This window comes from Canis lupus, chromosome 20 (assembly GCF_011100685.1).
Source record: "Canis lupus familiaris isolate Mischka breed German Shepherd chromosome 20, alternate assembly UU_Cfam_GSD_1.0, whole genome shotgun sequence".
Classification (NCBI taxonomy): domain Eukaryota; kingdom Metazoa; phylum Chordata; class Mammalia; order Carnivora; family Canidae; genus Canis; species Canis lupus.
In genome coordinates, this window is record NC_049241.1 from 43,860,472 (window position 1) to 43,873,886 (window position 13,415).

At 40.8% G+C, this 13,415-nt stretch overlaps 1 protein-coding gene across 4 annotated transcripts in view; it reads right to left on the reverse strand.

Moving 5' to 3' along the window:
* Positions 1–1,384: 1,384 nt before the first annotated feature.
* Positions 1,385–13,415, reverse strand: part of KIF15 (kinesin family member 15) — a 78,880-nt gene continuing 66,849 nt past the window's right edge. For 2 of the 4 annotated variants that reach the window (XM_038566698.1, XM_038566700.1), the window contains 9 exons: positions 13,098–13,244; positions 12,419–12,520; positions 11,990–12,154; positions 9,716–9,825; positions 7,256–7,328; positions 6,367–6,404; positions 2,649–2,814; positions 2,295–2,426; positions 1,385–1,966 (listed from right to left, as the gene is read on the reverse strand). In XM_038566698.1, coding sequence (XP_038422626.1) covers positions 1,910–1,966; positions 2,295–2,426; positions 2,649–2,814; positions 6,367–6,404; positions 7,256–7,328; positions 9,716–9,825; positions 11,990–12,154; positions 12,419–12,520; positions 13,098–13,244 — 990 coding nt within the window. In that variant the 3' untranslated portion in view covers positions 1,385–1,909. Of the gene's footprint in view, positions 1,967–2,294; positions 2,427–2,648; positions 2,815–3,810; positions 3,912–6,366; positions 6,405–7,255; positions 7,329–8,035; positions 8,146–9,715; positions 9,826–11,989; positions 12,155–12,418; positions 12,521–13,097; positions 13,245–13,415 lie in introns of those variants that run through there. The other 2 variants (XR_005374985.1, XM_038566699.1) reach the window with 2 other exon arrangements.

Below are 13,415 nucleotides of genomic sequence, written 5' to 3' on the forward strand. Positions count from 1 at the left end.
CCTAGAGTGTGATGTTTAGTTCCTTTTTTGTTTCTGGCTCTTAGGGATTTATTTATTACCCCTTGAGAACTCAATTCTGCATTACTTTTTTTTTTTTTTAAAGATTTTATTGATTTATTCATGAGAGACACAGAGAGAGAGCAAGAGGCAGAGACACAGGCAGAGGGAGAAGCAGGCTCTCTGCAGGGAGCCCGATGCAGGACTCCATCCCAGGACTCCAGGATCACACCCTGAGCCAAAGGCAGATGCTCAACCGCTGAGCCACCCAGGTGCCCCACCCTGCATTACTTTTTAAAATTGCCTTTCCTCTACTTTTTTGAGGTATAATCTACAATCCATCAAATGAAACCATTTTGAAAACATTTTAGTTTTTAGTAAATTCATAGAGCTAAATGTGTGTAAGGGACACCACAAACCAAAACATTTCTACCACATTAAAAAGCTCCCATTACACCCATATGGTCATTCACTCCCACCCCCAGGCACAAGCAACCAATGATTTGCTTTCTATCTCTCCATAATTTTGCCCTTTCTGGACACTTCACATATGTGGAATCATACAGTATGTGGTCTTTGGGGTCTGGCTTCTTTCATTTTCTGTGTTGAGGGAGGTCCATCCACATCGTAGCATGTCAGTTTGCCTCTTTCGGATTGCCAAGTATAGTGTCCTGTCATGTGTAAGCAATGCTCAGTATCCTTAGGCATTAGGAGAACGTAAGTGATAAGCCATTATGGGGATGGCTACAGTAAAACACCTGACAGTCACAGGAGCTGAGGAGGATCTGGAGAAACCGAACCCCCTGCTGACCAGAACAGGGATGGTGAAGCGCAACAGCACATCTGGAAGTGAGGCAGGATCTTTAAGAGTTTTGTTTTTCTTTTTTTTAAAGATTATTTATTTATTTATTCAGAGAGAGGGGGGTGGGGGCAGAGACACAGGCAGAGGTAGAAGCAGGCTCCATGCAGAGAGCCCGACGTGGGACTCGATCCAGGGTCTCCAGGATCACGCCCTGGGCTGCAGGTGGCACCAAACCGCTGCGCCACCGGGGCTGCCCGGATCTTTAAGAGTTAAACACAAGCTTACTGGCAATTCTACTCCTAGGTTTCTACTCAAGACATAGGAAACACAGTCCCCAAGACTGGTGCACAAGTGTTTATAGCAGCATTATTCAAAATAACTCCCAAATCGCCAATAGCTCAGATGGCTCTCAAATGTGGCGCGTCCACACAAAGGAACAGGATTCACAAAGAGAAGGAACAAAATGTCAACACAGAGAAGTTTCTTGAGGGCAGGAGGCTTTGTTTTCTTTGTTCACAGATGACCGACGCGTAATAGGTGCTCATGAAGTGGATGCTGAATAAACAAGTCTTTCATTTGGCTCTCTCAAGTGAACAATTAAATCACTTTATTAAACTTTATTTTCAAGAAATTTTATTAATTTTGAAAAATGCAAGAATACAAAAATAATCTATATTAACATGTGTGCCTTTCGCACGTGCTACGCAATCAGTCATGTTATGAAATCACCTCATATTGTTAGAGCTTCTGACATAAGACGCAAAGGAGATTATGGTAGGTAGTATCTAAGGAAAAAACATAACCTGGCCAACATCCACTGTCAACCTTAGCTACCGGCTTTTATTTTAAAAAGGCAAAAGGTTTTCCCAGTATTTACAATTGATTTAAAGCTTTGAAGTGGGGTGGTAACTTCAAAATAGTAGACTGCTGACTGTTACAGGGTGAGTTTGGTTCAGAACGTTCATCAGAAACTTGGGGGTCAGCCCCCAGTGTCACGTATGGAGTTAGTACTTGTGCTCCTTAATTCAGCTATTAGATGCGCAGGGTAGGGCTTACTTTTGCAAGAGGAAAGAAAGTCTCCAAAAAGGTGATGACCAAGATCTTTACGATTCATTCCTTTTTTTTTTCTTTTAAAAATACATTTTCAGCACGCAACTTTTCTGTCTCCTGAGAAATTAAAAAAAAATATATTAAGGCTCTAATGCTTAGAGGAAGTTATTCTCTGTACTCATTAAGTTATATTTCAAATTAAGACCACAATTTTCAATTTGTAAACTACGTGTAACATTAAACAAGAATCTGCTATACAAAAGCATACAAATTCAGACAAAGGACTGAATTACGCTCTGAATAATGATGACTGATTTTTTTTTTTTTTTAATTCAGTAAGGAGTTCCCTGAAGAAAGCATTAAGTGACTTGATAATTAAACTTTAATGAAACAATCATTCTAAAACCAGACTGAGTTTACCTAGAACACTAGGTCCAGAGCTTACCTCAGCAAGCCGGACATTCTCCTTCTTCAGCCGCACCACGTACTGAATCTTCTGGTGTAGGTTCTGGTGACCGACCAACTTGCCATTTTCCTCAGCAAGGCACTCCACCTGCTTCCTTAACATTTCCATCTCCTGCAGGCAAATCAGTGCAGGGAGGGGAAAATGAGCTGCTCTTAATTTTCCTTTTACAATAACATCATTTCCTCCCGTCCAAGAGCATGGGGCATGAGAGCCCAGGCTCCCGGCTTTGGGGGCCATACATCCCTGTACATGCCAGAGCAACTCTGAACCACCAGACACCCAATCCCAGACATGGCCTATGTACATGACAAAAGAACCAACACACAAATGCACCTGGAATATTCTCTCCTTTTCTTCATACACTTCTTCTAGCTTTGATCTCAGTTGCTCCTTTTCTTGGAACGCTTTGGATTCCAAAGTTCTAGTTCGTTCAACTTCCTCAGCCATCCTAAGGCAGTCCATCTCTTGGTTCTGAAGAGCACTCTGGACTTCTTCTAGGCTGTAACAACAAATATCACTTTCTGGAATCCCAAAGGAACATAATTACCACAATATTCAAATGAGACATTTTTTACCCAAGCCCAGAATTTTGATTTGAAAGCGTCACTAGTATTCAGCCCTCCCCTACTGACGGCAGAGGGAGAGAGCAAGGGATGCAGATAAGCTTCTTTTGTTATTTTATCCAAGACTTTCATTTTGGAAAACTTGTCAAAACATTTTTTAAATAATAAAAATTGAGAATTGGAACTTTGGAGCAAATGTAATTTAAGAAAGATATTTTACAGCATCTGGAATAGAAGGATTATTTAATGACATCATACTCAGAATTTCATATACCAAAAAAATAAATAAAAAATAAAAAAATAAAAATAAAAAAATAATTAAAAAAAAAAGAATTTCATATACCACTTAAGGCAAACTAATTTCAGGAGCAGTGTTTAAACTCAGACTAGGGGGATCCCTGGGTGGCTCAGCGGTTTAGCACCTGCCTTCGGCCCAGGGCGCAATCCTGGAGTCCTGGGATCGAGTCCCACATCGGGCTCCTGGCATGGAGCCTGCTTCTCCCTCCTCCAGTGTCTGTGTCTCTGCCTCTGCCTCTGTCTCTGTCTCTCTCTCTCTCTCTCTCCCTATCACAAATAAATAAATAAATCTTAAAAAAAAATAAAATAAACTCAGACTACATTCCATGGAACCTCAGAACAGTGTGGGGAGGAGGGCACTGATGTTCTAATTCATTTGGAGCTGTTCTGTTGTCTTGGGTACTTTGCTTTAGTTTGATGAAAAGGTTCTGGGACATGACAAACCTTGCTGCTGCTTATCCAACAGCCATTCCCTTGCTGCTTTTCTGCTTATAAAAACTCATTTTGAAAAAAAAAAAAAAACTCATTTTGAAGGAAAAGGAAAAAAAGGAGAAGCACACCCAGTTCTTGAGAGTTGGTAAAAAACAAAACAAAAACAAAAAAAAGCTAGTCTATGCTAAGCATGATTTCTTCACCTTGCTGCCAGATCCTGGTTTCCTCAACTTGCCAGAGGTGTGTTCATTCTGGCCACAAAGCACAGGCTGATTCTTGGGGGCCTACTAGGAGTTCTTTTCCCCTGACAAAAGAAAGCCCTTTTGAACTCACCTCACCACAAACTGTGATCCTCTTATTTATGACATTTGGGGCTATGGCAGCCATCTTATGGCCAAGAGGCCACAAGCAAGACTGCCTAAAGCAGAATGGGAAGGATATGGGTCCCTGATGGCATCAATGCACTTCCAGACCTCTTGTAATATGAAATTAAACATCTCCTGCTTTTTAAAAGCATCTCCACATACACAAATAGATAATATTATGGTGAAAATCACTGCTGTAGGTTGGAACCAATAAAACTGGGTATGCCACTTTCTTGTGTGTGCTTCACTTGCCCACACTGTGAGGTCTTGTATCTTCTAGGGACAGTATCACTGGAGACGCTTGGTTACTAGACTATGAAATAAATTACATGCCAACTTAGCTTTTATTCTTTTTGTTAGAAAGTTTAAAATGGCTATTATTTCTAAAATTGCTGTAATTCAACAGAAATCAGATAGCTGATTTTTGAGCTAGAGCCTGTAAGTAATCCACATTTTTATTCCAGCTCTACGACATAGAGAGAGCCTGTAAGTAATCCACATTTTTATTCCAGCTCTACGACACCTATCTAGGAGCCAGTCCCTAAACTGCTTGTATGTAGATCAAAGTATGGAACAAGCTCTGTTCCATATCTATACTCTGATGCTATAAAGCAAATGAGCAGGTAATAAATCTTTTACAGGATAGGTGATCTTCGTCAGCTGGTCATTAAAAAGAATTTTTGATGACAGATCACAATGTAATTTTGGACATATTAACTTGGAAGGAGTTCAAATAACTGCATGACAGGACTCTAACAAAATTCCTTCTGTTGCCATTTACTTACTATGTGAATAAGATTTCTCAGCACTTATAGGTATAAAAACAAAAAGCAGGAAAAAAAGTGCTACTGAATAATGTCTCATTCCAGAATTAAGTATAACAGAATAATGAGTAATTGAAGCAAAAGCATTAAGATAAAATGCACTGGGAGATGCATTTCCACTTAAGTTTTACTATGTATGATAATTTATAAAAACGTATAATAAATCAAGGACACTGTAATGAAAACTCAATCCAGAAAAAATATAGCACTAGAATATGAATACAAATTACTTTTATGATACAAGAAACTTTTACAAATTATTTCCCATTCGTATACATATTTTTGTTGCCAAGTTCCATGATAGGGCAAATCAGCAAAAATTTCCCAGACATATATAAAATTAGGTTATAATTCTGTGTAAGTATGGAACAGAATTTGAAAGGCAAAAGGAACAATGTATAATTTTAGGTGTGGGAATTTGTTCCTGTATTGTTCAACGGGTAGAAAGTATCAAGTAAGTTGGATACTTTTAAGAGAACACCACCAGGAGCTTTATCTCAGTGGCCAAGTTCAAGGTGAGAGTTTTCAGAAGGATTGCAAGAACAAAAGTGGGGATATGTCAGAAGTGGGATTCAAACCCACATCTCCATGCAGAGACCAGAAATCCCAGCCACAAGCAGGAGCCTGAGTCTTGTACTTTAGACCATTTGGCCATCCTGACACCAAGAACTTTCTTCCTAAATGGCATATGTTCAGTATGTGGGAACTTCTACCCTTTGCTTCTATGTAAAATTTCAATGAGAAATTTTAGACATAAAGTAAACTCCAAAAATGTGCATGAGGGTCTATGGTGTTTCAGAATTCTTTTCAGAATTAACAAGTGAAAATGTTTGAGGACCCTCTGTTCCAGATGAATATCTATTCAGAGTGCACCATCTTTCTAATGTTTATTTGTTAATACCAACCAGTTTGCTTATTTTGAACCGGAGAGAAAACACAGTATATCTTGCTCATCCAAGAATGAGGCAGTTTGTAAGTTTATACAAATTAATATGAAAACAAGATGAAAAAAAAAAAACAAAAAAAAAACTAGATGAACGAATTAGAATCCTGTTTACAGAACACATGTAAAGAGACCCAAGTCAAGACCAGAGGCATTCAATCAGAGAAGGACTATTATTATATGGTTTCACTCATACAGGGAATATAAGAAATAGTGAAAGGAAAGGAGGAAAAATGAGTGGGAAAAATTAGAGAGGGTGACAAAACATGAGAGACTCCTAACTCTGGGAAACAAACAAGGGGAAGTGGAAGGGGAGGCGGGAGGCGGGATGGGGTGACTGGGTGACAGGCACTGAGGAGGACACTTGACGGGATGAGCACTGGGTGTTATACTGTGTGTTGGCAAACTGAATCAAACTTCAACAAAATATGTGTGTCTGTGTGTGTGTATATCAGAGGCAATCAAGAGTATTGATTTATGGGTCTCAGGTGGGCCTCAAGGTTTTAAATCAGAAGAGACCAGAGAAAGGAAAGGAGTTAACTTACCTTGTGGATATAGTATTTCTTCCCTTAGAGGAGAAGAAAGAAAAGGCCTATAAGAACTTGAATTACAAAACAGTGCACTTACTTTGCTTTCATTTTCAACATTTCTTCAACTAATTTATTCTGTAATAAGATAAAAAGAAAAAGATGGCTTAAGTTTTTGCCACTGCTAAGAAAAAGATTAAGAGCCAGCAGTCCATTCTCCCTCATGATAATGAGATCAATTAAACCAACATCCTCTTCCATAGTTCCAATGGTGCACTCATAAAGGGGGTACCTGTCTTCAAGACTTCAGGCCCTGTGAGGGCTCCCATGGGCACCCTATACCTGCTTCTATTCTTTTATATTTTTAATATTTTATTTATTTATTCATGACACACACACACACACACACACACAGAAGCAGAGACACAGGCAGGGGGAGAAGCAGGCTCCATGCAGGGAGCCCGACATGGGACTCAATCCCGGGTCTCCAGGATCACACCCCAGGCTGAAGGCAGAGCTAAACCGCTGAGCCACCCGGGCTGCCCCTACCTGCTTCTATTCTAAATGGACAACTCGGGGATCCTTGGGTGGCTCAGTGGTTTAATGCCGCCTTCAGCCCAGGGCATGATCCTGGAGACCCGGGATCGAGTCCCACGTCGGGTTCCCTGCATGGAGCCTGCTTCTCCCTCTGCCTGTGTCTCTGCGTGTCTCATGAATAAATAAATACAATCTTTATAAAAAAAATAAAATAAAATAAAATAAATGGACAACTCTGTGTGAGGGTGCCAGCAGAAGGGTGACCACTGAAACATGAAGACAAATTCACTCATAATTACCAGCAAGGTCTAAATACTGATGGTAAATATCAAACTAATAGTAGGGATACAGAAGGGACAGAAATTTCCAAAGTCAAATGGTGTCTAAAACATATAACCACAAATGCATTTCTCAGACAGGAAACACAACTATTATATTAAAAAAAAATGTACTTTAGCAAGTCTTTCTTTGATCATTTCTTCTTGTTCATTCTTCAGCTGTTGATGATCTGGATGATTCTGTTCACTACAGAGATGAGAAACGGAGAATGGGGAAACTCAGTTAGGCATATTCAAATATCAATTTCCTATGTGTCATAGGCAGCAATGCCAAGTTAGGCAATGAAAAGCTAACTCTGGTGATTAGGTCATCAAAGTTATTTGCACAGTTCACAAATGTGACTGATATAAGGGGATGAAATCAGGCATCTCCCCTGAATTCAGGATGCCTCCCGTACAAAAATGAGATGAACAGAGCTGGGAAATCCAGTCAAGGCTTGGTGGGAAATAAAGTAGAAATTTAGCCAAGAGTGGTACCATATGAAGATCAAATGTGAGCAAAAGGGGTGAGAGACACAGGCAGTTCAGAAGCCTGGTGATCAGCTGGGAGGGGGCATCTCTGGAATGGGGAGGGTTCCTTAGGCCAGCCTAACACATGGAGCCCCAATGCCCCCTCTGCTTGGATCCAGGGTCAGCTGGCAATTTTCTGATAGCACTCTGCTGTCCCATGTATGCTGACACCAGGAAAGGGATTCCTTGAGCACCAGATAGAAATCTCTTCATGGAAAAGGAACATTCCTCTAAATAAAGGAAATCACATTCTGGATGATGCCTCAGTATCACGAATCTGATTAATGGGAGTCCATCTCTGTGAGCTTGACCAGGATAGGATCCTGAATTGAGTTTCTGTGGGTAGCCCCTACACCAGGGGGACAACCCCCAAGCAGAACCTGCCTGAATGCCACAGGCTCCTCTAGAAATATCTCTCACTGATGAGCAAAAGATCGTTTCTTGAAGGAAAATAGAAGCTCCAGTAGTTTCTTTCACTTAATGAATCTGGCAGCCTAGACAGAAATGGTAATGAGACCTCAGTGAGGAAAATGCTTGAAACCATTAGAGAAGTGTTTTCTATGTTCTTTTTTTTTTTTTTTTCCCTATGTTCTAATCCAAAAGTGGGTAAGTTTTTTCTGATAAGAACCAGACAAAATATTCTAGGCTTTGGAAGCTATGGGGTGTCTGTCACAGTTAGTCCACTTCGCTACTATAATGCCAATGCAATCTTTAAATAAGGGACGTGACTATGCTTCTGTAAAACTTTCTTCACCAGACATGCTGTGGGCTGGATCTGACCCCTGAGCCACAGCGTTCTCCCACTCTGATCTTTTAGGAAGGAGGTTCTGTATGGATCCTCATAAGGAACATGTGGCTATGAAAGAGTACTTTTCATTGCGATTTTACAAATGAGCTAGAAACGTTCTATTTTCCACGCTCAAACTAGCTCTTGATAAAAGACAAGTGTACCAAGTACAGTGCTTTTCTTTACATGAAGGTGGAACATGTGGAAAGTAGATGGGCAGACTGCGGGCTACCCACATTGGAATCAGCTGGAAGGCGCAGTGCTACTAGAATGAGCATTTCTAGTGCTGACTGAAACTTGAAGCGTTTAAGAATAGGCTGTGAGCACAGCCACCATTACCATCTTCAAGTATCTGTTGTACCTAGTTAGGTTTTGGACAGTGCTTCTGGACAGGGAAGGGGAGCTGCAGGAGGGGAGAGCATCTGCTCAAGACCTGCTGGCAACAATAGGAACAGCAGGTACCCCTATTCTGGGAAGTTGGGTTCAGTAAGGGCCTCTATCCTAAATGGAGACCCCCTGTGCTTCAGTTCAATTTGCCACCTAATTTTCCAGGCCACCCTCATCTCAAATCCCTCACTCAGAAAGTTCACAGAAGGGCAGGATCATAACTACTTTCTATATCTAATATCTGCCATTTATTGAGAGTGACACCCCTCAGGCCAAGTGCTATAACCAGCATTTTATCCATGTTAGTTTTGGTCTTTAAAACACCTTGTGAGAGAGCCATCATTCTCCTCATTTTATGGCTAAGGATACTGAAATACTAAAAGTTAAAAACTGTCCAAAATCACAGGACTTTCAACCCAAGGTAACGCTTCTCTTAAGGCTCCTTCCTGCGCAAGAGCATTTCCTGGACCATGGGTCATGAAGCAAAACCAACTGGTAGGAAATTCTCTCTTTTTCTGCTGGACCTCTCTTGTTGTTGGACCTCTCAAACCTTGTCTTATCGAGGTCTTTGCTCTGCCACCCCATGCCTCTTTTCTTAAAATAGCAGTAAGACAGTTTGGTGCAAATGTTTCACATGTCTGAAATTCATTTCAGTAGTCTATAACAACATAGAGGTTAACAGAGTAGGCAAGAGCATGAAAGCCTTATTCTGGCACTCTGGAAAAAGCAGCCCCCGCTCATCAGACTTGACTTAAAAGCAACTGATGGAGCATCCCCTGGACTAGCAATAAAAACTGTGCATGCCGTGAAACCAATTTCAACCGCTTTCATCTAACTACACCCAGACAGGCCAAGATTTAGCCCACAGAGTTCTGGTGGCTCTTTCTTACCTGTTGTCCTTTTTTCTTTCAATATCATCCAGCTGACTTTGCAGGAGCCAGTTTCTCTCTCTCAACTGCTCAGCTTCCTTACGTAGGTTTTCCATTTCACACAACTGCTCCTAATGAGACATTGAATCATATCTTTTCAGAAGGCATGTTGTAGTAGGCATTATTTTGCTCCCCAATGCCACAAATGAGACACGTATTCATATCTTAAGCTCCTGCTATGTACAGAACACTGCACTGGTTATCACTGGATAAAAAGTATGACAAGCGCTTGGGGTCTAAAACTGTCACTTATTTTCAAACCCACAGTGTGTTAAAACAAAAGTCTCTTATTGATATCACATAATTCATTAAAGTCCCTTTATGAGAAAAGATTTTCAAAAGTCTCTACTTTGATAAATGTTCTATTTGATTCTATTTAATAAATGCTGATAAAAAAAAACTGATGTAGGGAATATACTGTCAATAACACTGTAATAACGTCTGGTGACAGATGGTAGCTACCCTTGTGGTGATCAGAGCATAACGGATGGACTGTCAAATCACCGTTGCATGCAGTGTACAATTTATGTATCACAGCCCATCATTCAAAATCCTTACATGAACTCTAATGCAAAAATCATGAACATTTAAAACTATCCCGGGATCCCTGGGTGGCGCAGCGGTTTGGCGCCTGCCTTTGGCCCAGGGCGCGATCCTGGAGACCCGGGATCGAATCCCACGTCAGGCTCCCGGTGCATGGAGCCTGCTTCTCCCTCTGCCTGTGTCTCTGCCTCTCTCTCTCTCTCTCTCTGTGACTATCATAAATAAATAAAATCTTTAAAAAAAATAAATAAATAAAAAATAAATAAATAAAACTATCCGGAAGAAGTAAATACTTGTCTGCAAGGAGTGTCCTTTCTTATTTACTCCTACTTGTCCATTGTTTGATTTCTTTTCTTTCTTTTTTAAATCTTTATTTTTTTTAAAGATTTATTTATTTTGGGATCCCTGGGTGGCTCAGCGGTTTGGCACCTGCCTTTGGCCCAGGGCGCGATCCTGGAGTCCCAGGATCGAGTCCCGTGTCGGGCTCCCGGCATGGAGCCTGCTTCTCCCTCTGCTTGTGTCTTTGCCTCTCTCTCTATCATAAATAAATAAATCTTAAAAAAAAAAAAAAGGTTTATTTATTTATCCATGAGAGACACAGAGAGAGCAGCAGGCTCCATGCACGGAGCTTGATGCAGGACTCGATCCCGGATCCCAAGATCATGCCCTGAGCTTAACCACTGAACCCACCCAGGAGTCTCCATTGTTTGATTTCTTTTAACCTGACCCAATTTCTTCTGAGTACTAAAATCATGCCAACTCTGGGTAACAACCACATTCTTGGGATGGCGGCATACTGAGAGCTGCCCTAAATAAAAAAACAAGGAATGATCTCCATGAGGAACAAAGCTTAAGAGAGATGCTGTCTTCACGTACTTTCTGTAACTTAGTTACAGTCAGCTAATTTTGTTGCTAAACAGAAATTCACTACAGAGCAGTGATCTCACAGGCTAAATGCAATTTTCCAGGAAGCATCCTATCTGTTGTTCCACCCATACCCCTCCACACCAACACACCACCCACCAAGGCATTCCTCCCCACACCTCCTGGCCCTCAATACTCCTCTAAACACACTCCCTGCATATACAATCACTGTACTCCCCAAGTCACTGGGTAAAACAAAAAACCAGAAGAAGTTTAAAGGAACAGAAAACAAGAGGAGAGTATTTTTAACTACCACAGACAGAAGCAGATCTAATATCTAAAGAATACTTACAAATCTTTAAGGAAAAGTCCAACAATAGAAAGATGTGCAGAGGATATAGGTCAGAGAAACAGATAAAACAAAGATGCTCTACCTTATTCCTAATAAGAAAAATACAAACTTAAAACTGTAGTGAGAGAGCATACCTTAGCTCTGAAACTGGCAAGGGTCTAAGACAGGCAGCTCTGTGATCAGAGTAGCTGGTACAGCCCGGGTGTGATACCATCATAAAAAACAAACAGGCGGGGAGCCAATGCTAACAGATTTGACTATATGGGAAACTGGCTACAGTGGGGGCCTTCAGGGACAGGCCATCTAGGTAGTTTGGAGTCAGCAGGGGGAGGAAGGCTTTCCTGTGTATCCTTTAGTTCCATCTGTTGAATTTTTGTATTGTCAGTAACCGTGAAAGATATTATTTTACTTATTTATTTTGGATACTGTTTATTTTAAAAGATTAAATTTATGGGAAAAAAAAATCATCCAGTTACCTTTATTCTGAGGATTTCAGCATTTTTGACTTCCCGGTCTTCATTTAGCTTTGTTACAAGGTGTTGCAGAGAAATCTTAGAGGCTCTTCCATCTTCTATCTCTTGTTCTTGTGTTTCCAGGAGTTTTGCCAAATGTGTTTGAAAATGAGGTGGTGTTTTAGGGCTCTAAAATAAAATTAAGTTTCATCCAAATATTCAAGTGACATTTTATAAAGATTTCGTTGTAAATGTATATGCCAAGCACACAAAACACTCAGCTGTTTAGCTTGTTGTTCTAATCTAATTCCTGTCCAAGAAAAACAAATAAAACACTAGTACTTAAGGAAAAAAAAACAAAAACAAAAACGAAGCTACGGTCTTCGTAATTTCCAAACTTTTATCACCCACGAAACTTCAGTCTTCCTGCAATACACTCTTTCTGATAAGTACCTGGGGATACTCAGCAGCAGAATCCATCACGTATTCGAGCTGTCTCATTTTGAAGTTATATTCATTCTTTTTCTGTTCTACTTCCTCCTTCTTCTGGTTCAACTGGGAAAGTTGAACAGAGGTAAAATGTTAAGTTAGAAAATCATATGGGACCCACGGTCCTGTTAGAACAGACAAGCTGCCCAAGGTAGGAAGATACAGATTTCATTTTTTCAGACTTCGTTAATAATTTGAAAAGCAGTAAGGTATTAAAACCAACCTAAACCATAGCAATGTTTATGGCTGTAAACCCTGCAGCTGCCATTGATGTCTGTGGACTGTGGTTGCTGCTATGACCCTCTTGTCTCCCGCTCTTTCCCAGACTTAATTTATGATTTTTGAAGACTTTTTTAAGCTTCACAGGTCATCAAAGGGTCATTTGAAAAAAATAAAATGTAAAAAAAAAAAAACAAAAACAGCCAACAAGAGAATAAAAGTCAGCCATAACCTTGCCCCAGGGGTCAGACTTGAGGGCACATGTTGGGGGTGCTAAGGCTTGGCAGAGAGGCAGCCACGCAAAGCAGAACCCACATAAGCAACCAAGTCATTCAGAGCCCGCTGCGCTGCTGGGCCACCTAAGTGCCCCGATGGCCCCCTCTTTCTGTATACGGAGAGAATGGGCTGAGGCCCTGGACCTCACCTCGTGCTTAAGCTCTTGGATCAGGGCCTCCTTCCTGGTCATCTCCTCCTGGGCAGACTGCAGTAGCTCTGAATGCTTCTTTGACGCTTCGGTGAGCATATTCAGCTGCTCAGTGGCATGGGCCAGGTCCTCGCAGAGCATATCCCTCTGTCAGGAGACAACCCCCAAAAAGGAAGATTCCTCTTAACTGTGGACTCCACTAAGGATTTCTAAATCACCACTATGTGCCATCCTGAAAGGTTAAGAATGTTTTAAGGCAGAACTTTTACTTTTCATTTTTTAAAATTTATGTTTTTTTTTGCTAATGTGATAATTCAT